We start from the raw sequence: 25,839 nt of genomic DNA on the forward strand, positions 1-25,839 counted from the left end.
CCGCAATGTGTATGTCCACTCCCGCCCGCTCCCGCAAAACTCTGAGAATTTATGCCCGCACAATAATAGAGATGCATTGATTTTGTGTCTTCTCCCGTCCCGCAGGAGAAAATATGTCATATTATAGGCTATTAATAAAGAGATTCGTGGGGTTGTTTGTTTCGTTCCCCTGGCCTGCATGTCTTTTGACGCACTGGTCAGGAATAGCGCTCCTATTTCGTTGTTTTCATTTAGTTTTTAATGAAATAAAGGCTGTTTCATATTCTATTCTCCTCCTCTGTATTTATTTAGGCTATTTTTCTACCTTTGTATAATCACGCAGTGATTGAGGTTAAGGCAAGCCCGGCGCCAGGATGAAGTTACTGAGGGGGCGGTTAAAAATTACGAGGGGGCAAATCTTTATTATGCAACATAGGTTCACACAGTGAGTCATAAAGAGCGCGCAGACGTGCGTAATAGTCGCTCGTAATGACAGCTCGTCACCGGTGAAACACAATAAACTGCACGTCTTCTTTCATGTTTGTCTCATGACAGATGGAGCTGACAGACAGACAGGTGGAGCAAGCGGCAAATTGGTATGAAAGATGGTTCAGGGCATATTCGTCCATTTATGAATAAATATGGAGTGGAAACGCTCATGCATGTGCACCAAGTTCCTGTGTTGACATCCTGTCGCTAGGCTACATCTTCTTCTTCTTCTTCTTCTTCTTCTTCTTCTACTACTGTTTAATGGCAGTTGGCAAACAGCGAATTGGCCCATTACCGCCACCAACTGGTGGAGTGTGGCTCAAAATGACTATTACTATTTGCGTTGGGTCCCGCCGGGTCCCAGTGCAGCCCTCTATGTCAGAGTACAAAAGTTACCCGGGCCATGGCCCCTCTGGCCCCCCCGGTTCCGCGGTCTATGCCCTATTGGGTCCTATTTGAATTTCTGTCTTTGAGAGATATTATTTTGTAATATAGGTGAATTTTCTATCCATACATATAAATTTTAAATATATTAAAATGATAAGGCATCTTTGAGTAAACTGCGAGTATCATTTAAGTAGGCTATGTCGTGGCCGGCCGAGTGTCCTCTTTTTTGGAAATCAAAATATGGTCACCCTACAATATGGCATCACCATCACATCACTATATCACTGTTTAGACTAATCTGATGTTTGTAAAGTCTATAAACACAATGATTGAACAAACATTACTATTTCTGTGCGCACGTTTTGTAATTAATAACATGGTTATCATAGATTAGCTGGGCTAACTGTTAGCTGTTAGCCGTTAGCGGTGTTTGTAATAACTCAGTAACTCAATAAACGGTCCGTGAAAAAAATATTTTTTCCAGCGGATATCTTAGTTACTACATGATTGAGCTAGCAAAACAGTTCTGTGTTGCTATGTGTGGTATTTATTCAGTTTTGGGAAATCACAATGTCTACAAAGCATCAGTGGCTGCAGCTGACAGGGACAGCTAACAGCGGCAAATCTAACATCACGACATCTAAAAGCCTCCCATTGTCAGATACGACATGAAACTACTCCAGTCAATCATGTTGTAACTAAGACATCTGCTGGAAAAATATTTTTTTCACGGACCGTTTATTGAGTTACTGAGTTATTACAGACACCGCTAACGGCTAACAGCTAACGGTTAGCCCAGCTAATCTACAATAACCATGTTATTAATTACAAAACGTGCACACAGAAATAGCAATGTTTGTTCAATCATTGTGTTTATAGACTTTACAAACATCAGATCCGTCTAAACGGTATAGTGACGTGAAAAATGTGAGATATACAGTACAGGCCAAAAGTTTGGACACACCTTCTCATTCAATGCGTTTTCTTTATTTTCATGACTATTTACATTGTAGATTCTCACTGAAGGCATCAAAACTATGAATGAACACATGTGGAGTTATGTACTTAACAAAAAAAGGTGAAATAACTGAAAACATGTTTTATATTCTAGTTTCTTCAAAATAGCCACCCTTTGCTCTGATTACTGCTTTGCACACTCTTGGCATTCTCTCCATGAGCTTCAAGAGGTAGTCACCTGAAATGGTTTCCACTTCACAGGTGTGCCTTATCAGGGTTAATTAGTGGAATTTCTTGCTTTATCAATAGGGTTGGGACCATCAGTTGTGTTGTGCAGAAGTCAGGTTAATACACAGCCGACAGCCCTATTGGACAACTGTTAAAATTCATATTATGGCAAGAACCAATCAGCTAACTAAAGAAAAACGAGTGGCCATCATTACTTTAAGAAATGAAGGTCAGTCAGTCCGGAAAATTGCAAAAACTTTAAATGTATCCCCAAGTGGAGTCGCAAAAACCATCAAGCGCTACAACGAAACTGGCACACATGAGGACCGACCCAGGAAAGGAAGACCAAGAGTCACCTCTGCTTCTGAGGATAAGTTCATCCGAGTCACCAGCCTCAGAAATCGCAAGTTAACAGCAGCCCAGATCAGAGACCAGATGAATGCCACACAGAGTTCTAGCAGCAGACCCATCTCTAGAACAACTGTCAAGAGGAGACTGCGCAAATCAGGCCTTCATGGTCAAATAGCTGCTAGGAAACCACTGCTAAGGAGAGGCAACAAGCAGAAGAGATTTGTTTGGGCCAAGAAACACAAGGAATGGACATTAGACCAGTGGAAATCTGTGCTTTGGTCTGATGAGTCCAAATTTGAGATCTTTGGTTCCAACCGCCGTGTCTTTGTGAGACGCAGAAAAGGTGAACGGATGGATTCCACATGCCTGGTTCCCACTGTGAAGCATGGAGGAGGAGGTGTGATGGTGTGGGGGTGTTTTGCTGGTGACACTGTTTTGGGGATTTATTCAAAATTGAAGGCACACTGAACCAGCATGGCTACCACAGCATCCTGCAGCGACATGCCATCCCATCCGGTTTGCATTTAGTTGGACCATCATTTATTTTTCAACAGGACAATGACCCCAAACACACCTCCAGGCTGTGTAAGGGCTATTTGACCAAGAAGGAGAGTGATGGAGTGCTGCGGCAGATGACCTGGCCTCCACAGTCACCGGACCTGAACCCAATCGAGATGGTTTGGGGTGAGCTGGACCGCAGAGTGAAGGCAAAGGGGCCAACAAGTGCTAAACACCTCTGGGAACTCCTTCAAGACTGTTGGAAAACCATTTCAGGTGACTACCTCTTGAAGCTCATGGAGAGAATGCCAAGAGTGTGCAAAGCAGTAATCAGAGCAAAGGGTGGCTATTTTGAAGAAACTAGAATATAAAACATGTTTTCAGTTATTTCACCTTTTTTTGTTAAGTACATAACTCCACATGTGTTCATTCGTAGTTTTGATGCCTTCAGTGAGAATCTACAATGTAAATAGTCATGAAAATAAAGAAAACGCATTGAATGAGAAGGTGTGTCCAAACTTTTGGCCTGTACTGTATATATATATATATATTGCTATACTCTGCTGGTTTTCTACCTGGAAGTATTTGTAAACAACAAGGCGATTCCCTCTATTGATGCCCAAGAAAAGTTGTATTCATTTCTCCATTCACTTGTCTCAACAGTTCATCTTCACAAGTTATTCTCCTACTTGTGATGTATGTATTGTTTTCCATGTGAGCTTCCTGGCCCTGTGCCCCCCTCCCTCACTCTGTCTCTGTTTGTCCTCTGCAGCCATGTTATCAGAAAGCCAGGCAGTGGCTGCTGGATAACATCCCCTCAGTCCTGGTGTTTGGAGTGTGTATCGGTGTTGTGCAGGTAGTTATCTCAAGTGCTTATCTGTCATTTATTTCATGCTGTCAATTGAAACCCTCTCTGAAGTTGAATTATTTCCCCATATCTTAAGCTCATACAGCCTCAAACGCGGCAGATCATGAAAAATAAACCAGTGTTATTAAGCTTAACATGCTGACTTACACTCTTACTTTCTTAAAAACTGACATGTTGTGTGTGGTGTGTGCAAAATATTTTATTTAGGAGTAACGCTCTTCACAGATTTTCACCTCGCATGTACACATGCAGTGTTAGCAGGAGGACAGCAGAGATGCACTTAAATTTCTGATTTCAAAAAATCATGTACATTGACATGCAGTAATGTGGATGTGCTTGAGTCTCGTAAACACAACATAATGCTACCTTTGACATACCCTAAATGTAAATGCATGCCTTTAATGTTCATTTGTGCAAAAAACATCAATTCAAAGGTGCAAATTTTTACTCTCGATCTATTTACATTATCTATATCAGTCTAGTTAAAGTAAAATGGAGAAAACTCCAGTAACACCAGTATTCTGTATGACAGAGTGGTATTGAGTACACACACGCCCGCCCGCTGCCTGCACGCCTGCCAGCACGCGTGCACACACACACACACACACACACACACACACACAAACATATATATATATATATATATATGTATATATATATATATATAGTTTTTTGTTAAAATCACTCAGCAAACCTGCACTTTTTCTTATCCTACTTAATAACCATGTTTATTTACAGATCATTCTCCTTAAAGACACTTTAAATGATCATCATAGATAATGCGGTCAAGCAATAGTCTGCACAATAAACCCTGCTTGATTGCTGCTGATAATACACTTTGTCTGTCAGCTATCTCAGACACTTTGATTGAAGCAATCACAATTCATTTAATTTACGAATTTAAAGTCGGGTAAAATCAGTCTCTGGGGAAATGGCTGCTACAAACAGAATCAAAAGTTTTTATTCTTCAGCAGGTTCTAATTTGATTTGATCTCTTCTCTTGTCAGATCTTGGCCCTGGTGTTCTCCATGCTGATGTACTGTCAGATTCTGTGCGCTGAGAAACACTTGGACTGACTGCAGACCAGCAGCTCACTGGCCCCTGATGTGAAGGCTCATCACAAACTCCTCTGAAATCTCTGCCATACACCCCTTCAATATGATCCGAACGTTCAAAAGACTGTAATGATCCAGTGTTTATTTTGGTTTCAGTCCTGAAATAGGTGCCTTATAAATCCCTTAAGATTCCCCCAAAAAACTCCTGTAACACTAACAAAGATCAGTGGGTGCACTGACACTGGTGGTACAGAAAGCCAGTAGTAACAGACTGAAGAGGTTGGTTGTCTTTGTACCAGCCATAGAAATGTCAGATCATCAAGTTTTCATTTTAGAATCCATTGGCCTCCAGACAAAACAAATTAAAATAATCTTGATGCATTGCTCCTGCAGAGTAACCTGAGGGGAAACATGAGTCCAATGTTATTTTTAAATTCTATTTTTAAAAGACACATTTTGCTCTCTCCATATTTTATAGTATTTTGTCTCCACAGTTGCTCATTTTAGATTGTTTTTAATGTGGAGTTGTGAAATTTGTAATGTTATGTGAAACAACAAGAGGTGCATTCGTTATTTGGACTTATTATTAGTTACAGCTCGACTATGCAATTAAATTGGACTACTATCCTTGTTCCAGTATACAAGCACGAGAGGGGAATTGATTTATTGACCGGAGGATGTCTGAAACCACTACGATAGGTAGGGATATGCCCCCTTTCACCTTGTTAGTATTGGACCTAATTCCAGTTGACCTATTACGTCACAGACCAAACAATCGACAAACAAGTTAACTACGTTTAGCTAGCAGCAAACTGGTACTGTGATGGTCAAGTTTACAGCTCTGTGCATTTTGTCCATCCAAAAATTACACAACTCTGGATGTAGATTTCACTATTTTGTCACCAGCTTCTTTCTCTGTTAAGCATTTAATGCTATTTGACTCCTAGGTCAAAGTCCGTGGTGGAACCTGCGGAGCATTTACAGAGTAGGCCAGTTTGGATCCGATTGACTGTATATGCAGGAGTAATTCAACGCCCGGTCGCATTATCTGAGTGTGTTAATCCAACTTTGAAAAATTAGATTTAGCAAGATACCTGTTTACAGGTATGCTAAATGTCTGGTTTTAGTCACACTAACACAATAAGTTATTTTTCTTTAATGTCATGTAAACACACTGAATGTTGGGCAATTGGTGAGCATCTGTCGCCCTAGTCTTTGCAGTGTGTCCTGCACTGTTGCCCCTTGTTGGTTTATTTTCAGCTGATTCAGCATGTTGAATCAGTGTCAGTGACAGCAGAACCTGTTGGTGAATGAAATCACTCTGATTGGCAGTTCAGCTCAGCACATGAGAAGAGAAACAGAAGTGAGTTCAGTAAACAAAGAGCTAAAGTCCAGAGGGAGTGAGACCAAAACAAACTTGTTATATAAGGTAAGATTATTTTTTAAGCCACTGAGCTCTTAAGCAGAAACGTTTCCTGATGGTTTGTGTAATTGTTCACCGGCGCATGGTAAATACTTTATGTTCTTTCAACATTGGATTTTGTTAACTAGTGTCTTCCTGTTTCCCTTTTTGAATGACAATTTCAGACCACTGTCGGCTGGTGTGGAGAGTTATTTCCTCTCATGCAGGTGCAGAGCGTACGTGCTGGTTGGACATTGGCTTTACTCTTTGCTGTGTGATCATGTGCAACTTTTTGGGCTTCATTGCCGCTAGTTCTCTGAAGTCAGTTTGGCCTTAAGTGTCAGCCCTGTGATAGTCTGGTGACCTGTTCAGGATGTACTGTACCCTGCCTCATGGTCAATTTCAGCTGGGATTGGCTCCAGGACCATCCAGGATGCCAAGGAGAGAAGAGAGGACTCTAAAAGGGATACTGTAACCACCTATAGCTCACTGGTTTTATTTGTGTGTTAGGTCAAGCACTATAATGGGCATTTTGCTTTTGACAAGAAGAACCACTGTCAAAAAAGGAGGAAGAAGATGGAGAAATAGAAATGTTTTTTTTGTTTTTGTTTTTTACACAGCACTTAGTTCACTTTGTTAATAATTTCCAGCCTTGTATATTATTCCTTTACTATATCAGCACTTTGTATATGCATTTCAGTGACTTCACAGCTTTACAGTGCTCTTATTTGAATCTTTTTTTTATCTTATTATCACAGCAATATTTAAAATACTCCCTTGGTGATTCTCTGTCATTCTTTAGTGTTTGTATTTACATGAGTTTATTTGACTTTACCTTTTTTTATTGGAGCATATACTGCAATATTTTGTGTTATAGCAAAAACAGTAAGATCATATGCCAGTAGTATTACAGTACTGTTGAGAATGTTAGAATCATATGTAATGGTCCATACTGATTTTTACTGCAGTTTATTGCTGGCAACTCAGTGTGACTTATAATGAAACCAAAGATTGTTTTCAGAGTCAAGACATTCAACAAAGAAGAAAAAAGAGAACGAGTCAAAGGTGGCAGTGTAAGAGTGACACTGCCACACTCAACATTCAGTAAGTTACAGCTCACTAAGTCAGCTCCTTCTGGCTTTATTATCTCTGAGCTTCACAGTGGTAACAGCTGCTAACAGGCCACAACATCTGTTGAAACAACAAGGAGAGGATGCAGCTCAAATTAGATGCAATCTGCTCTGTTGAGGTTGGTTGTTTGGCAGCCAATTAAAATAACAAGTGATCATGACGTTAACATCAGTTTACGTGAAAAGGCCAAAGCCAGCAATGAATTGACCCCATGAACAAGAACTGTGTCTACAGTCTGAAGAGCTTATTTCTCTGTGCCACCAGCAAAAACTGTACTGCTGACTATAAATCAGGGATACTCAACTTGCTTTGCCCAGGGGCCACTTTTGCAAAATGACAGGAGACCAGGGGCCAGATGCAGCAGCCCCACACAGGTCATATGTACACAGGACATTTCTAGGAATTGAGGACATTTGTGGCTCAGATTGGACCTTTGTCGGGGGCTCTGGGTGATCCTCTCCTGGCACTTCTTGATAAACGGGCTCTTTTTTCATGCTTTTTTGTGCACTATGGCACCCTATTTTTATAAGTTTTATACGTACAAATGAATAAGAATTACTACCCTGTGACTGTATGCCTTTGTGCACCAGTTAAGTTTCTCTTACAGTTTACATCCATGTCTGTGAACACATGGATGCTTCATACCCATTGTCCCCCCGGCAGCACAAAAGATCTTTACCATCTGCACAGTTTCAAGGTGGACACCCAAGATGAATGTCACCAATTCAGTATCTGACCAAATATTTCCCCTTCTGTTCCTGAGATATGACATTGAATAATGGAAGGAAATGTGTTTTATGAAGAACATTATGATGTCACAGTGATGTTGACTTTTGACCTTTTGCATATAAAATGTCATCACTTCATTGTTTTATCCTATTGGACATTTGTGTAAAGTTTTGTCATAATTAGCATATGAGTTCTGAGTCAAGGTCACACTGACCTTGACCTTTGTCCATAATATTAAAATATGTTTATTCTTCAGTCCAAGTGGACGTTTGTGTCAAATTTAAATAAATTTCCTTAAAGGGAAATTTCGGTTTATTTCAACCCGTCTCCTATCGTCCTAAATTTGTTTCAAGTGACTAGTGACATAGAAATAATAATAATAATAGCATGTTAGCCGATAGCCTAGATACAGCCAGGGTGCACCTAGTAGTGTCAGACCTGTTAAAACGTAAGTGAACGGGCAACCTTCAAGTGCAAAGTTAGTCCACTAAACAAGCTTTTTTTTCCACAAAGACCGCCTCATATCGTTAGGATAAATGTCAGAGAACATATAGAAAATGACATGTAAACGTGTTGTCTTACCTTACCGGTGTGGTGCCATGTTAGCGCTGCTTTCCAAAGCTCGGACGAAATATATCTCGCGAGCTCCAGGTGGAGGTGTCTTGTCCTCGGTCACATCCAGACCTTGAAAATAAGGCTGCAACAGAGGCATTTCTCTTCTGTGGGGAAGCTCTTTGTCAGTGTATTCTGGCTCTGGCAAGATCACTGCTCGCTCTCGCGATATTTCGGCCGCGCTTTGGAAAGCAGAGCTAGATAGTAAACAGAAGAGCTTCCCCACAGAAGAGGAATGCTTCTGTTGCAAGGAATGGGACCAGTTGCAGCCTTATTTTCAAGGTCTGGATGTGACCGAAGACAAGACACCTCCACCTGGAGTAGTAGCCAGCTGGGCTTTATCTAGAGCTTGCGAGATATATTTCGGCCGAGCTTTGGAAAGCAGAGCTAACATGGCACCACACCGGTAAGGTAAGACAACACGTTTACATGTCATTTTCTATATGTTCTCTGACATTTATCCTAACGATATGAGGCGGTCTTTGTGGAAAAAAAAGCTTGTTTAGTGGACTAACTTTGCACTTGAAGGTATGCTCGTTCACTTACGTTTTAACAGGTCTGACGCTACTAGGTGCGCCCCGGCTGTATGTAGGCTAACGGCTAACATGCTAACTATTATTTCTATGTCACTAGTCACTTGAAACAAATTTAGGACGATAGGAGACGGGTTGAAATAAAACGAAATTTCCTTTTAAGGTGTTCTTGAGATATCATGTTCATGAAAATGAGAGAGATGCAGAGTCACACTAACCTTGACCTTTGACCACCAAAATCTAATAAGTTCATCATTGAGTCCAAATGAATGGTTGTGCCAAATTTGAAAAAATTCCATCCAGTCGCCGGTTACTCCGGCCAAGCTTTCCACGCACACCTTCTTCAGTCCCTGGATATGCTTCAGCCTCCGCCTTGTCATCGTCCTCATCACCGCAGGCCTCCACATGCAGCCGGCCGCCACATGCAGCCGGCCGGTCTCCACTCGCAGCCGGTGTCCAACCCGAACCAGCGCTTCATTCTCACTCCAGCCTCTCCAGCCCCGGGGCTCCCGGATCTCTCATGGCAAGAGAGCCGGCGGTTCAAGCCATACGATCAGCAGCTGCCCTCACTGTTTAAGTTAAGTGTGCCTCATATGATCAGCTTAATACTCCATTCAGTGCTGCAGACAAATATTATCACTGTATCATTAAAATGAAATGATTTATTTCATTCTCCTGTCGCCCTTCCTTGAAATGGGAAAACAATAGCGGCAGGCCTCGATTTCGGTTCGTTGAGTTTCATCAAAGTAAGCATATTAAGCAGGCCCATTATGCCCTCTCCTTTACAATGGTATTCGCTCATTTTAATAAAGGAAGTTTTCCTTCTCATTCTTAAAAATAAATAAATTCACGCGCATATCATGCCGTCATCTTACCACACTTCTCGTATCATTTCAAATCAAAAGCCCCTCAGCGATTTCTCTGGTGTGGTTTTACAGGTGACCAAGAATATACTTCTAGCACAATCGATTAAAAATGCACTCATTATAGTACTCGTATTTACTCGCATTCCTTTACTTTCAGTATTACTTTTCAACAGTAGTTTGCATGCGTGTCTATGCACGTGCTCTCTCATCTGTTCATCAGGTGGCAGTTCTTTAAATCTGCTAATATTTGATAGATTGCTTTCGATGAGTTAGCGTTCAGCTAGCCTCTATGAATAAACAGTTAAATTAATGTTTTAAATTGATAAATATATATTTTTTAAAAATAAATTGAAAATAAAAATTATTAGACATATAAATAAAAAATACAGCATGGGCATAATTGCTATTAGGCCTATGTGTATAGGCTAGTTAAAGCAGAATGAACAGTGTACACATTCAAATGAGTCAAGGACAGGAGGATGCTGTGTGCTGGAAGCCCTCTAAGGTTATTGAGATAATGACAGACCAACTTCTAATTGAATCAGTTTCACTAATTGTTCAGCCCCTCCAGGATTGCTCTGTGATTGGGCTACAGTGAACTTGTCTGACTAATCTGTAAAGCACTTCGGGTTGCCCTTGGGTTTGAGATGTGCTATTAATAAATCTGCCTTAACATCCCAAGACAGATTCTGATGAGTAAAATTAAAAAATAATAATAATAATAATTAAAAATAAATACAAATAAAATACCCAAAGGATAAGTCTGGCGGCATCTATTGCAGTACCCTCTTACCTCCACCTGCCTGCTGCATTGACGTTTGTACAGTAATACAGAAGCAGCCATTGGTACGTCTTAGGCTCCCTCCACAATGGTTGATTAACATGCACATTAAGACATGGGCAATCATGTAAATAATAATAAAATAATTTCTAACTTTATATAAAATAAATAAATAAATAAAAAAAAAGACATAATTCATTGTCACGGCCGGCTCAAAGCCACAACAAAATAATGGAAGATGACACGAGAAATGAAAGCAAGAAGATCATAATTTATTTTAACTAACCCAAATCCAATATATCAAAGAATGGTATGAGGTGTGGCAGTCAGTAAATCAGTAACATTAGTGTGTATGCATGCTTGTCAAATTATTGAGTGGTGTGTTGTAAGGTGAAAAAGCAAATAAGCAAAATAAGGAGCGTGGAGAGAAGAGAGCAGAGTTCCCCCTTTGTCCTCTCTCTCCCTCTTCGCAGAGCAAATGAGATGTGCTCTTATAGTGTGCGGAACACTGGGCCCAGGTGTTCCCAGCAACTAATGACGGACCCAACGCCCCCTGCTGGTAAGCACCGGCCCAACAGCCACCAGAGGCGTGGCCCCGACATAAAGACGGGGTGCCATCCGGGACCACAACAGTCAACTCAAAATAAAAAAATATGTGAGAGCCATTTGTATTAAATGCGTTTATTTGTATTTTTTTGTTACACTCCCGCCACTTGGGGGAGTAGTGGTACTGGCAATTGGGCAGCACCAGAGTTTATATAATCAAGGCGTAACCACGCAGGTTGCTGTGTGGAGACGACAAGTTTTTTGACCGTGCTGCATGCACCAGGCGCTGTGGAGATGACAGTCGAGTTATTTTTTTACTTATTTTTGGTTTATGAGTGACAAATGGATTTACCTGAACTGAATGAAAGTAAGTAATAAATCAACATTGGAACACTGGAAATATAGTCTGTGATTGCATTGCACGCGTCATAAATTACCTCAAATGGCAACCGTGGTGGTGGCCTTTTTTTGGATAGGCGAAGGGTCACTACATTAAGTCAAAAAACTGGCTCCATTGAGGACAATGTTGGATTTCGCTGTCACTTTCTTGCTGCACTGTTGAGGACAGCATTGGATTGCCGCTGCTGTGCCGCTGCTGCGCCTGTGAGGACAGCGCTGGATTTTCGCTGCAGCGCTCATCCTCACCTGGCGCGGCCGGAGCTATTGGAGCTGCAGCCATCGCCATCGGGGCCAGCGGGACATCAGCAGCTTTATGCCGGCCAACGCAAGGTATGTGTTGCTCTACCAACACTGAATGGCCATTGGGGTAAATGTGTGCACACAGACTTTGCTCGTAAAAATCCAATGCATTGGTTGTGACTGTTTAAGCGAAATGAGCGTGTTTGAAGACTGTGCGTAAATTAGCTATGACTGAAGACCGCAAGTCCGATGATGAACTCTTAACCGAGGCAGGGCCACCGGTTGGCTCGGGTGATACAGTCTCCGCTGTAAAAAGTCTGGACTCAACACTGTTAGCCTTTGCTGTATTTTTTACAGTAAAATACCACAAAATGCCCAATAAACCTACCTTAAAACATTTTTACAGTTAGTTACCATAATTTGCTTTGCATTATGGGTATAGTGCTCTTATTTACAGTAACTTACTGTATTTTTTGAAATTGCGGTACTATACTGTTAACACATTAGCAGTAGTGCTACTGTAATTATATGATTTGATTTGAATGGTTCATCATAGGCTGTTTGTGTATTTTTACTCTTTCAGTGGTTGGTTGCAATAATGCATTACATTTTAACTCTTTCACTGCCAGCCATTTCCAGATTTTTATCCACCCCACTGCCAGGCATTTGACAGCTTTTTTACTGATATTTGAAGACCCACCATATATTCTGTCTCTAGTTTCCAGCAAAAAACAACAACGTGTGTTTCCAGCTTGTTCCGTTCTTGAGTAATCGGCTGTAAGTTTAGCCAATAAATTACTGAGAAAATGAGGTTTTTGTCTTAGGAGTCATTTTCAAGTGTTCCAGTACATTTGGCTCCATTATATTTGTTCAAACATCTGTACAGTGGTTTGCTTCTATAACACAACTTGTAAATTATTGAAATATATATTTTTCTGACCTGGAGCTGTCTCACAGCTGGGCAGAGGTGGAGGAGGGGCGAGCCACGGGCTGCTGCAGAGAGACTGTCCGCTCTCCGCAGGCGGTTTCCAGGTTGGCAAATGGGAGCCGATAGTTATGCCGATGGTTCTGTTCTGCTGTCTATTTTGCCCTTTCCACGGTTTCTCCACCGTTTCCTCTCACGATCGCGGGGGCGGTCCTTTTGAGTAGTATCACGATACCACGGCAAAAATGAGGCAGATGTGCCTTTTGTCATTTATAAAAAAGATGAATCACTTTTCTATAATACATCAGTATATTTCAATGGAATAAATTACTTATTGACTTATTCATAGGCCTACTTCAAAAACAGCATCAATAAGTGATTAATCAAAATAAAATAAAAATCAACCAGCCACCCTCCTCCCCTGACAAGTAAAGAACAGTCCCTTCATAAGTAAAGAACAGTCCCTAAAGTGCAGTGAGGTTTGTGGACCGTTACCTGACACAAAGAGAGAAATGTGAACGGCTCGTTTCTCCTCTGACACGCCACATACCTGTGTGCCGCCACGGCTCGGTTGTCCAGGTACTACTGGGCAGTCATGACACCAACAAAAGAGGAAATTACTGGACCTGGAGCCGGACTTCTCTGTCGCCGGTAAGCCGTTATCTTGCGCCGCAGAGCACTATGAGCCTCCGCCGTATTCCTGTCTGTGACCCCCGTTCAACCCACAACCGCCAGGATTCGCCTTTCCTTTCTGCTGCTGGTTGAAACGTGATAACAGAGATATCTCTGGTGATAATAGGGGCGCCCCAGCGCCCACTCCACTAACTTGACGCGGAGGGTTAAATATACAAATCAGAATCTCACTGGTTGACAAAAACTCGGTTCTGTGTGAGATGAATTTTAAAGAAGACTTCCAGACTGAAGCAAAATCAGCACTTTATTCCAGGAGTTTAAGGTAAGCAAGGAATGTGTGTTGATCTGCTGTAACATAAAGCACAGTGAGCCGCTGAGAAAATGAGGAAAGTTTTCTGTTGTTAGCTAAAATGTGTAAAGTTATGGCTTTCAAAGTAAATGTTTTCCACCAACATGACTGTGATTTTTTTATAGCTCCATGACGCTGCTTGGCTTTTATTCTGAAGTAAGCACAGGAAGTAATGCACAAGTGATAACCACTGGCAGTTAAGTTAGTAGCAGACGTTCGCCTAGAAGGACTTTGTTAGTAGTTTTACTGTCAAGCCTGGATATTACGAAGCCTCATTTGACCAGTTCGCTACCATTTTGCAGCGCTTTATTGTTGGACCACTTTCATAACCACTTGGACTGCTGAGATTTGTTTCAGTTTGTGGGAACTGTGACACATGACGTCATGAGATAATGTAACATTAAGCAGGTGTCCCGACACCCGAAACTCTACCGCCTTTTAAGAGGGAAAGGGGGCATGTAATTTTTTTTGGGACTGCTGAGATTTGTTTCAGTTTGTGTGAACTGCAACACACAACGTTATAAGGTAAAGAATGTAACGTTAAGCAGGTGTCCTGAGACACTCCCACTTAACGTTACTCATTTATTAATTTTTAACTGGGAAAGGGAGCATGTATTTTTTTTCTCAATATACTAAAGTCTGTCAAACTCTGTTTCATTGGAAAACCATGTAATGTCGGTGTTAGCTTGGTCAAAAGAGCAAATTAGCTAAATTACTCAGGCAAAAATAGGTTGTGCTGTTGTTTTACTTTTCTTTACTCTTTTAAATAGGTATTTCAAGGGCTAAATTAATGTAACATTAATCTATTGTTATCTTTGCCCCTTTGTCTTTTTCCCGCCAAGTGTGGTGCAGTGCTGTTCTGCTGTCCTGCCCTTCTGTCCCTCAGAGTGCTAACGTTATGTTAGCTTCAGCTCTTTGCAAGACAAGACAAAGCAGCAGGTAAAAAGACATCGTATTTAATCAGAATAAAGGAAGACAAAAAATAGTCTGGAAATTTAGAAACACAGCTAAGGTAATCTAACCTAGCTTTGAGCTTGCTTGTGTAGGTTAGCCTGCTTAAATACCAACTGTGGTGTATTATTTTATATAAGTTACGTTTCAAAAGCAATATCTCTGACATAACAGTGTAGTGGTCTGTAAATGAGGTGAAAGGTGGACACGAGGAAGGGCTTTACTGGTATTATTTTTTTGAGTTAGCTCAGTATAAAGTTTATACTGAGTTTATGCTAACGTTTATACAATGTTAGCTACGGTGCCATTGTTTAAGGGTTTAACGTTAGCTTGATAGGCCCTCCCAAGATTTTACCTCCAGTGTTTGAGGGTCTGTTATGGTTTGTGTTTAAGTCAGTAACAGTTATCTAAAGGTAGTTTTTCTTTTTCTTTTTTTTTGACACAACTTCAGCTGTGTAGATCCCTTATTGAATAATATAACTGATGATAAATTGAGACATTTTTTGTCAAACACTGTTGATGTGTTTATGCCATGCTCTTTGCAAATTAAAAGTTAAGACAAATTCAGACACATGCAGCTATGTACAGGTGTAAATTTTGCAGTGTTTGTACTTCAGAATTAAGACAATTTTGTTGTCATGTGAAGAAACATCAGCACACAGCTAATTATCGGTTTACATGTGGAATAGAGCAATGTCCTGCTTCCTATCGAACATTTTCTGCATTCAGGTCCCACATGCACAGGAACCACCACCATTGCAGGCCTCAGACTAAACACACTCAGTTTAAGGGAAATCTTGCTTGTGGAGTTGAGGCATGTTCCTATGTGGCAGAGAATTTTTCAGCATTATGCACTCACTTGAGATTTCATATTAAAGATGGCAAGAAAATTGTCTGTCCCTATGATGACTGCCACAAATATTTCAGAGTGCGCTCATCCTTTGCCACACATTTATCCTGGAAACATAAGCAGGCAGTAACAACTCAGGTGTCAATCTAACTCCAACTCCATGTGATCATGTAGAGGAGGAGTGTGGTCATCAAGAGACATTTTTGCATAGCCTGGCTCTTTTTTACCTAAAAATGCAGGCCAAAATGCTGTTGCCAGCTAGCACCATACAGTGCATTATTGATGGATTTCAGCATGTTCATAGCTCTTCTATGTCAGACTTTTTTGAAAAGTTGAAGGTCAAGCTTTCTGAGCTAAACGTACCACAAACTGAGATAGAAATTATTATTCACGATCTCTCTAAAGAGGATCTCCTCACAATATACAACGAAGGAATACTCAGATCTGACAAAACAAGGAAAACATTATACAAGCAGTATTTTGACTATGTTGAACCCACCCAGATTTATCTGGGAACTGATGCTGCTGGAAAGGAACGCTTTTGTCAGTACATTTCCATCAAGGAGACATTAAAATCCCTCCTCAGACAGTCAAGTGTTAGAGAGCAGTATCACCAATCCAAAAATCATACCTCTACTAACATGGTTGTAGAGGATGTGGCAGATGGAAGAAATGTCAAAGAAAATGCTCTGTTAAAAGACAACCGTTCTTCATTGTCCATCATCCTTTACCAGGATGCGTTTGAGGTTGTGAATCCTCTTGGCTCAGGGAAGAAAAAACATAAAGTTTTGGGAGTTTACATGAGTCTTGGTGAGGTCCAGCCACACAATCGCTCTTCGGTTGATCCCATGCAGTTGGTGTTGCTGTGCAGAGAAAATGACTTCAAGACTTTTGGTCAGGAGAAAGTCTTCTCAAGCATTATCACAGACCTTAAAGATCTAGAAGATACAGGGATTGAGACAGATGATGAAAATACCCTTAAAGCAGCCTTAATTTCCATTTGTGGAGATAATCTTGGCTCACACTGTTTAGGTGGCTTCACGGAAAACTTCAGTTGCAGTACACATTTTTGTAGATACTGCTTGATTGAAAGAAGTGACTTTGAAAAGACACCACTAAAGCTTGGCCCAAAAAGAACAATCAGTGATCACAAAGAGAGTGTACAACAGCTATCCACCACTGGTCAGGACATGGTACAGGGGGTAAAGTTTGACTCACCCTTCAATTCGCTGAAATATTTTCATGTCTGCACTGGGCTTCCCCCATGTTTGGGTCATGATTTATTTGAAAGTGTAGTCTCTAATGATTTGGCATTGTATATTAGTCATTTAGTGAAACAGGAAAAGCATTTCACTTATGCTCAACTAAACAGGTCGATCGCACAGTTTAAATACTCAGGAAATGATAGTCTCAGTAAACCATGTGAGGTTAAGGAGTGTGGCAAAAAACTTGCTGGTTCTGCAGCACAGAACTGGTGTCTGTTGCGATGGTTGCCATTGTTGGTTGGTGACAGGATCAAAAATCCCATGGACAGTCAGGTGTGGCAACTGTGTCTACAGCTCAAGGAAATGGTTGAGCTCATGTGTGCTCCCAAAATCCATCATGACCAGGTTGCATACCTTAAGATAATAACTGAGGAGTATGTGCATTTAAGACACACAATCTTCCCTAATCACTCACTCAAGCCCAAGCATCACTATTTGCTTCACTATAGTGACCTCTTTTTGCACTTGGGCCACTTATTCGTTTGTGGACTCTCAGGTTTGAGAATAAGCATTCATATTTTAAGGAATGCGCCCGAAAACTGCACAACTTTGTTCACCTTTGTAAAACACTGGCAGAAAGGCACAAGTTGCTTCAGGCGTACCTCAGCAGTGGATCATTGTTTGCCCCAGCAGTTCAAGCAATTGGTGAAACTAGTGAATATGATGAGCAGTTGTACAATGCTCTTATTCAGGAGTCTGTCAGGACAGCTGGCTTGACAAAAGAAACCACGTCAGAGGTATCAGCAGTAGTTTACAAAGGAACAAAGTATAGTAAAGGGCTTGTTGTTGCGATGGGTCATAATGAACATGGCCACATCTTTGGAAAAATCTCAGTGATCTTCATCAGTCACAAACAAGTACACTTTGTTTTAGACATGCTTCAGTCTGTGTTACTGATCGATCTTGGACTTCACTGCCTACAGAATTCTGAAAAAAGATTCATATGTGTCCAAGCAGACAGTTTGTGTGATTACTACCCTCTGCCAGTGTATAACGCTTCAGGCTTGACCGTTGTATCTTTGCATCATTCAATATTCACCTCTTAAATCATTGCAGATATGGATGATGGCAGCCTACAGCATGAAATTAACCTGACATTACCTGAACTGCATGAAGAGACAGCAAGGACACTTACTGAGCACCTAAGAGACATTATTGGTGTCAGAAACAGAGAAGATCTCCTGTTTGTTGAGCATGATGACATTAAGTCTTTCCTGACGCCAATACAAAGTCAAAGACTCATTCAAGTATTCAGAAAAGGTGAGAATATATTGTTGTCATAAATGGTAGAAGACCTGTCTTGAAAATAGTTGGACATGAGTTATTTTGAGAGGTATTTTAAAATTGCACTTGATATATCAATTCATAGTTCATAAAAGAAAAAAAATGAAACTAGCTTTCATTGCCATGGGTATTATTTCTCCAAACACTCTTGATTTTGTTTCTCATAAAAACCTCAGAGCTTACACTTATTACTCAATAAATATTCCATCTGTACATAGTTAATGTGGAATTAATCTGTTGTGTTTGTGTGTGTGTGTGTGTGTGTGTGTGTGTATTCAGATGACCAAGTGGAGTCAGATTCTTAAAACCACCCAAAAGAACCTGAAACCAACTGCCCACCAACTGTGCTCGTGTCACTACACGGTTATTCACTCCATTCTGCACAAGCATCAGGTCAACTCCCTTCCACACAACCAAATGCAAGCAACGCCTCCTGGATCAGCAGTTTTTCAGTTCCATGGGAGAAGATGCCGACAAGACTCTCACAGGCCATGGCAAGAGGTGGAATGGCTCCCCCAGAACACAGGAGAATAATGATTAGGACTGTTGTGGAAGCAATGCGAGTACACTGCCCCAACCCTAACAGAGCTGCTTGTGCGGAGGTAGCCAGAGCTATTGTATCTAAGTATCCCGCTACCTTTGCGGATAAGACTGCAGACGGTGAGCAGTTAGGCTGCAGTTATTATTCCCTACTCAAACAGCTTAAAACGAGAGTTGAACATGGAAACAGAGACAATGGCAGCAGCAGAATCCGACAGCCAAGGAAAAGGCCTACCAGTGAAAACAATGGTGGTGATGCTGCCATCAAAAGGGGGAGATCTGAACTTGATAGCTATGGTTGCATCAACTGGCAACCCACAACTCTACCAGAAGGAGAAACAGCAGAAACCTTGGAGACAAAAAGACAGACTATGTCAACTGTCTTCAGATCAGCAGGACCTCAAACTATTGAGACGACAGATGTAAATGAATTTATGTCATTTACTTATACTTATCAGAGGCACATGCTAAATTCTTGGCCTGCCCCCACCTTATGTGAGATTCAAGAGCATTGGCCATTTCTTTTTACTAAAAGAGGCCTCTGCACTCACTTCCAGTGTTTCCCATTGTTTAATTTGACCCACCATAGTTTCTAAATAAAAGATTTAGGCTGCCGCAAGTATTGACTTCTCATGATATGAATAATATCTCGAACGCCGTAGCGTTTTGTGCTGATGTGCTCGGGCTGTCAGATCCAGCGCTTGACAGTGCGAGCGTTTCACTTGACTAAAAATACGTGTGCGTGAACCGTAAAAAATATTTAAATAAAAAAAATCAGCCGAAGCAGTCTATATTTTTGTCAATAAAAATAAATGATAATCTAACCGCAAATGTTGGAGGAACTCCAGCCGCCTTCCCTCTTCCCTGTGTGACACGGTTATGGGCGGTTTTCCAAGCCACTGTCGGCACAATGAATATAAGTACCACTGTCGGCAGCGTGGAAATAAGCTAAAGGGCTCTAGTTTCCTGGTGCAGTGCAGGGTGGCGCAGGGTGGCGAACCCCGCACAGAGCTAGTTTCGAGCAGCGCAACCCGAGGCGCGCTCAGTTTGGTAGTTTGACAGACCGAGGTGCGCTGAGATGGGTGTGGTGGCGCAGTGACAGTTTCGTGCCAAAAGGCTTCACCAAAGGTGTGCAAAAAGCTCGCCATCTGAAACCACGTCTACTGTCAGCGCAGGCGGAGCGCAGCCAGTGTAAGCCGAAGTTTGGCTGACCGGCGGACAGTGCGCACACGTCAACAAAACCTCACAGGCAGGTTTCCAGAATGTCAGGCACATTAACAATGCAATAAATAGCCACAAAACCACTATGCATTGCAACTATCTGCAATCAGCACATAAATGTATCTCTATATCGACTGTCCCGTCACATCTGATGTCAGATCAAAGGGGATTGGCACCGTTTGGCATGCGTAATGGAAACCCAACCTGATTTGATTAAACAGCTGCAAACTAATGAGTTCACATCCCTCTCAGCCAACCACAAACAGCCACTGCATCAGATAGGGAGTATATATATTCAGCATCTGTCATCTTAGAAAAGTCAAAAGAAAAGAAACAGAGTGAGACTGTGAGAGAGAAAGAGAGAGAGCGCGCGCACGAGAGAAACGCAACATTGATTTACAATTGCGGTGACCTCCTCCCAGGCTAGCTTTGCATCATCAGCCCGTGGAGGTCTGCTCGCTGTTCCGTATATTCGGACACTGCGAGCAGACCTCCCGGACCAAAACATCAATTTCCTCCTGGGAGAAGTTTGGCCGTCTGACGCTGCTGCTCTCTTCTGCCATGGCGAATTGAGTAAACTCTCATTACGCCTTCGCACGGCGCATTTAAGGGCGAGGAGAGGGGCTCATTTGATTGGTGTGATGTGTGTAAAACCCACTCCACTCCTTCTCTCCTCCCTCTTTCCGACTTGCACAGGTAGGAGGGACGGAGGTGGGAAAGAGGAGTAGCTGCGCCAGCGCGCATGGTGTGCCAAACTTGCAAAATCCGCCTGGCCACACCCAGTTGGCGAAGCGCAGGTGTGCTGCGCCCCCGCCTCGCCCAGTCTGCGAAACTAGAGCCCAAAGTGTGGAGAAGAGGGACCGGGAAACGCGGCGGACCTCCGGGGAAGCCTGCTCCATTCTCACCACAGTTAGGGACCGTTCGCCACGGTACTGCTGCTGGGCAGGGTGGAAATAAGTCCTGCAGAGTTACAGAGGACCTGGAGAATGTTTTAGGATAGTAATAACATTATATAAGATAATCATATTGCAAAGTTAATATAAGATAATAACATTAAAGACAAAATTAAATTGCAATACTTTTTACCTTTCTGTAGATTTTGTATACAAATTCATTTCAATTTACAATGTTCAAAATTTAGTAGTTTCCCAAAATCCTATGGGAAACACTGCACTTCCACACACACACACACACACACAGATATTGAGGTAGACACACGCCTCAGTGAAGCTCTTCTTACGAAGGGAAGGAGAATTTGGAACTTCTTTCAAAGCCAGAGACTTAAGTGGAACAAGGAGACTGAACATCTGCTACGTGAGTGTGACAGCGCAGAGTTGAGCCACCACCAGATCGCCACAACAGCCATCCTTCTACTGATGAAGTACTTCCAAGAAAAAGAGGACTCAGTCTTCATCTTGGCTGATGTAATTATCTTTTAAATTTTACACATTCACTCTCAACATAAAACACACATCTTAAAGGACAAATGTTTAAATTATTTAGGGTATCATCATTCATATCACTTCCTTTTGTGTTTTAAAAGCATCTTCCACCAAGATGTCTGTTTAGAGGGAGATGACCTTAGCCACCACATCAAGGATAATCGTGCTTGGTAAGTAAATATTTTCTATCATATTGTAATATTTTTTTGTAGAAATCTATGTAATTATTGTGGTATTCTATATTTTTACCCACGACAGTTAACCTGACAGGGGGTTGTCTATTTTAGATTGTACAAAAATAGGATCCACACACAGTTTGCTGCTGTTTCTCTTATAATTTATTATACATGATGACCAACAGGAAAAAACAGCCTAACGTTTCAGCACAGGCCTAAAGGCCGAAATGTTAGGCTGTTTTTTCCTGTCATCTGTCATCATTTTCATCATATAATAAATAATAAGAGAAACAGCAGCAAACTGTGTGTGGATCCTATATTTGAACAGTGTGAGGCCTGCTATCTGTGGACTGATCCAGCACCCGTGTGGAAACAATTATTTGTAAGGGTGAGCACATTGTCCTATTGAACTCTGTCTGTTTTAGGGAATAGTTTGGTGTCTGCAACCCGGTGGATGGTCAGTATGGAGGGCAAGGTATTTTACGAGCCTGAGCAGCTGCATGACTTTGTCAGCGCCCTTGCTGTCTTCTTTGCGTCATACTACGTCTTCAACCTGGAGTATCAGGAGTCAGCGTTGACCACGCTGGAGATGATACAGAGGTAAGTACTTGACACCATAAACCATTTAAAAAAATGAAAACTAATGCGTGATGAAGATGAAGAAACATATAGGTGATTGCTGTACTGTGTGTCTTCATTTTAAAATTAAAGCACCCTTTTTTCTGTTAAAAGATTCTTTGTGAGGATCAACCCAGACATGGGTACAAAATGCCCTGCCAAACTCGGTACGAGCCGCAAGACAGGAAGTGTTGTCAAGAGAAAAGTGGCAAGCATCAGCTCTCAGGTCACCACCTTCCTCCAGCGACTCACTGAATTTGAATGGAGGACTTGCAACTAGGTAAGAATACAGAGATGATAATATCTTACACATAACCGATGAATATATACGTAACTCTGTCCAACACTTATATATTACTGTACACACATCCATACAACACCATAAATAATCTCAAGACAGACAGACGAGAGACAAACAGGTGTATAACCTTAGGAACATGAATACTGATCATGTGTCTCTGACAGGTGGCGATAAAGATCATTGATAAGACTCAGCTGAACCCGACCATCCTGCAGAAGGTGAGAAACTCAACAACTCAGCTGTTCAGATCATTGATTAGTTTGGTTTTCCAGCAGCACTGAGTGACTGCTTTCATATTAACTGCTGTCCAGTAACAGCCAGGAAACACTGGCTTTAAAGACAGAGAAACAAACATGATATTATAGTTAATTAACTGAGTTTCTTACAGAGCAAACGTGTTAATGTTAATGTTTTCTGATAATGTGGTCTTTGCTGTTTGGCATTTAATTTATGTACATGTTGGTGGATATGTGCTGTTTTGAGAACAAAGTTAAATGTTGCAAAAAGGTTGTAAAAATGTGGAAAAAAAGAAACAGTCACATTCTGTGTTACTTATCAATGAAATTCTAGTGAAAATTTACTGGGGACCCCCTCATAATTATTATTATTATTTTTTATGTTTTTTTTTGACTGACAAACAGATGACAGACAGACAGGTGACTAACAGACAGACAGGGGACTGACAGACAGGTGACAGACAGAATAATTCATTTATTCATTCAATGTTCATGTTGGTGGATATGTTCTGTTTTGAGATCAAAGTTAAATGTTGCAAAAATGTTGTAAAAATGTTTTTTTTTTAAAGGAAAATAAAGTTGCTTTTAAGCTTTCAAGTGTTTATGATTAAAAGTGTACGAAACCCATGACAGAAACAGTCATATTCTGTGTAACTTATCAATTCTAATTCTAGGGAAAATTTACTGGGGACCCCGTGATTATTATTATTATTATTTTTTATGAATTTCTTTTTTTGACTGACAGACAGATGACAGACAGACAGACAGACAGACAGACAGGGGACTGACAGACAGACAGACAGACAGGGGACTGACAGGCAGACAGACAGACAGACAGACAGACAGGGGACTAGCAGACAGACAGGTGACAGAAAGACAGGGGACTGACAGACAGACAGACAGACAGGGGACTGACAGACAGACAGACAGGTGACAGACAGACAGGGGACTGACAGACAGACAGACAGGTGACAGAAAGACAGGGGACTGACAGACAGACAGACGGGACTGACAGACAGACAGGTGACAGAAAGACAGGGGACTGACAGACAGACAGACAGACAGACAGGGGACTGACAGACAGACGGGACTGACAGACAGATAGACAGGTGACAGAAAGAAAGGGGACTGACACAGACAGACAGGTGACAGACAGACAGGGGACAGACAGACAGGTGACAGAAAGACAGGGGACTGACAGACAGACAGACAGACAGACAGGGGACTGACAGACAGACAGGTGACAGACAGACAGACAGACAGACAGACAGACAGACAGACAGACAGGTGACAGACATGTTGGTGGATATGTTCTGTTTTGAGAATAAAGTTAAATGTTTAAAGGTTGTAAAAATGTAAAAAAAAAAAAAAAAAAAAGTTGCTTTTAAGCTTTCAAATGTTTATAGAAAGTGTATGAAACCCATGACAGAAACAGTCACATCCTGTCATTGTGTTATTTGAAATTAAATGAAATGCATGAATTTCTAGTGAAAATAATTTGCTGGGGACCCCTGAAACCCCTTCAAGGACTCACTCTGTCTTTATTTAGTTTTTTATAGCCTTTTGCTACCTTATTGTTAGCACTTAAATGATGCTCATGTGCTCATATTGGTGCATGTGTGCAATTTTACAAAATTTGTCATGTCCTGTGGTGTGTTCCATTTATTTTGATTTGTGACATTGTTTTTATGCCATTGAAAATGAATTTAATTGTTAAAAATCCGTTGACAATAAATGCCTGTTTTATTCACTATTCTTTGACTAATTCTTATTTTATTAAATTATATTGTTTATAGTAAAATGTTCTTATATTGAATATGGTAAACCTAAACTTACGGTAATACTGTACGGTAATAATGTGTTATGCTGTAAAACACAATTACAGCATAGACAAGTTATACTGTACAACACAATTACAGTATTATACTATAAACCACATTTACAGTAGAATAGTTATACTGTAAAACTTACTCACGGTAAGACTTTCTAACTGTAAACCTCACTTACAGTAAAGCTGCTTTACTGTAAAACATATTTACAGTAAATTGGTTTTACCGTGAAACATCATAACAGTAAAGGTACTGTAGACCAGTAATTACAGTAACTTACTGGCAACAGTGTTGCCAGTAAGTTACCGCAAAAATACAATAAAATGTCTAATAGTGAACTGTTAAAAAGCATGACATTAAACTGACTGAAAAAGCACTTTTGGGAAAAATTGCTCACCTGGAAAAAGAAAGAACGGTGAAATTAAAAAAGGCATGGGAGAAGAAACAATTGTTGGTTTGATGAATGACAAAGGGTTTGCAAAAGAGGTGAAATGTTCATTTGCAAAGTTTAATGCTCTGTGTGATGAAGCAAAAGAAAAACATGACACTTTGATGGGTTTATTATCGAAATATGAGGTGGAAAAACATGAAATGTGGTTCAAGGTAAAAATGCTCAGTGTCGCCAACTTTACTGCTGATGCAAACAAATGGTTGGTTCACAATGAAAGTTGCATTCAAGCTGAAAGTGTTGCCATCAACAATGATGAGGTTAATGTGGAGCCTCAGGACAGCATTTGAAATGTTCAATCCAATGCTTCCAGCACCAATACCTCCAGCAAAAGCTCTGGTCGAAAAAGCAATGTCTCAAAAAGCAACAAATCTTCAACATCATCTGCATGGCTTCAAGCAGAGGCAGAAAAGGCTGCACTCATGGCACGTGCTGCAGCACTACAAGAAAAACATGTTTTGGAGGAGCAAGCAGAGCAACTGAGGGAACAAACAGAGCAACTGAGGAGGAAAAAGGAGCAACTTGAAATTCAAACTGAACTAGCAGCATCTGCAGCAAAATCAGCAGTGCTAAACACCTCATGCCACAGCAGTGTTTCAAATGCACATTCGGATGGAATGAGTTCCTATTTCAAAAGAGGAACACTCAATCCTCATGCTGAAACATACAACCCACAGCAAAAGGACACATCTCAGCAGAGATACTCATTATCTGCCAACA

General features: G+C 41.1%; 2 protein-coding genes across 2 annotated transcripts in view; both read left to right on the top strand.

The window, feature by feature from the left end:
• tspan4b (tetraspanin 4b) overlaps nt 1–8,329 on the top strand; it is a 51,109-nt gene extending 42,780 nt beyond the window's left edge. Inside the window, exons 7-8 of the mRNA XM_049560337.1 lie at nt 3,662–3,745; nt 4,765–8,329. Of these exons, the coding sequence (XP_049416294.1) occupies nt 3,662–3,745; nt 4,765–4,833 (153 nt within the window). The 3' untranslated portion in view covers nt 4,834–8,329. The remainder of the gene's footprint in view (nt 1–3,661; nt 3,746–4,764) is intronic.
• A 1,246-nt stretch (nt 8,330–9,575) lies between these two features.
• LOC125879486 (uncharacterized) lies at nt 9,576–19,667 on the top strand. Its single transcript, XM_049561400.1, has 3 exons — nt 9,576–9,742; nt 11,981–12,141; nt 18,627–19,667. The coding sequence occupies exons 1-3, from the start codon at nt 9,576–9,578 to the stop codon at nt 19,442–19,444; spliced, it is 1,146 nt and encodes a 381-aa protein (XP_049417357.1). The 3' UTR covers nt 19,445–19,667.
• Nucleotides 19,668–25,839: the final 6,172 nt, after the last annotated feature.

The sequence above is a fragment of the Epinephelus fuscoguttatus genome, linkage group LG19 (assembly GCF_011397635.1).
Source record: "Epinephelus fuscoguttatus linkage group LG19, E.fuscoguttatus.final_Chr_v1".
Lineage (NCBI taxonomy): Eukaryota > Metazoa > Chordata > Actinopteri > Perciformes > Serranidae > Epinephelus > Epinephelus fuscoguttatus.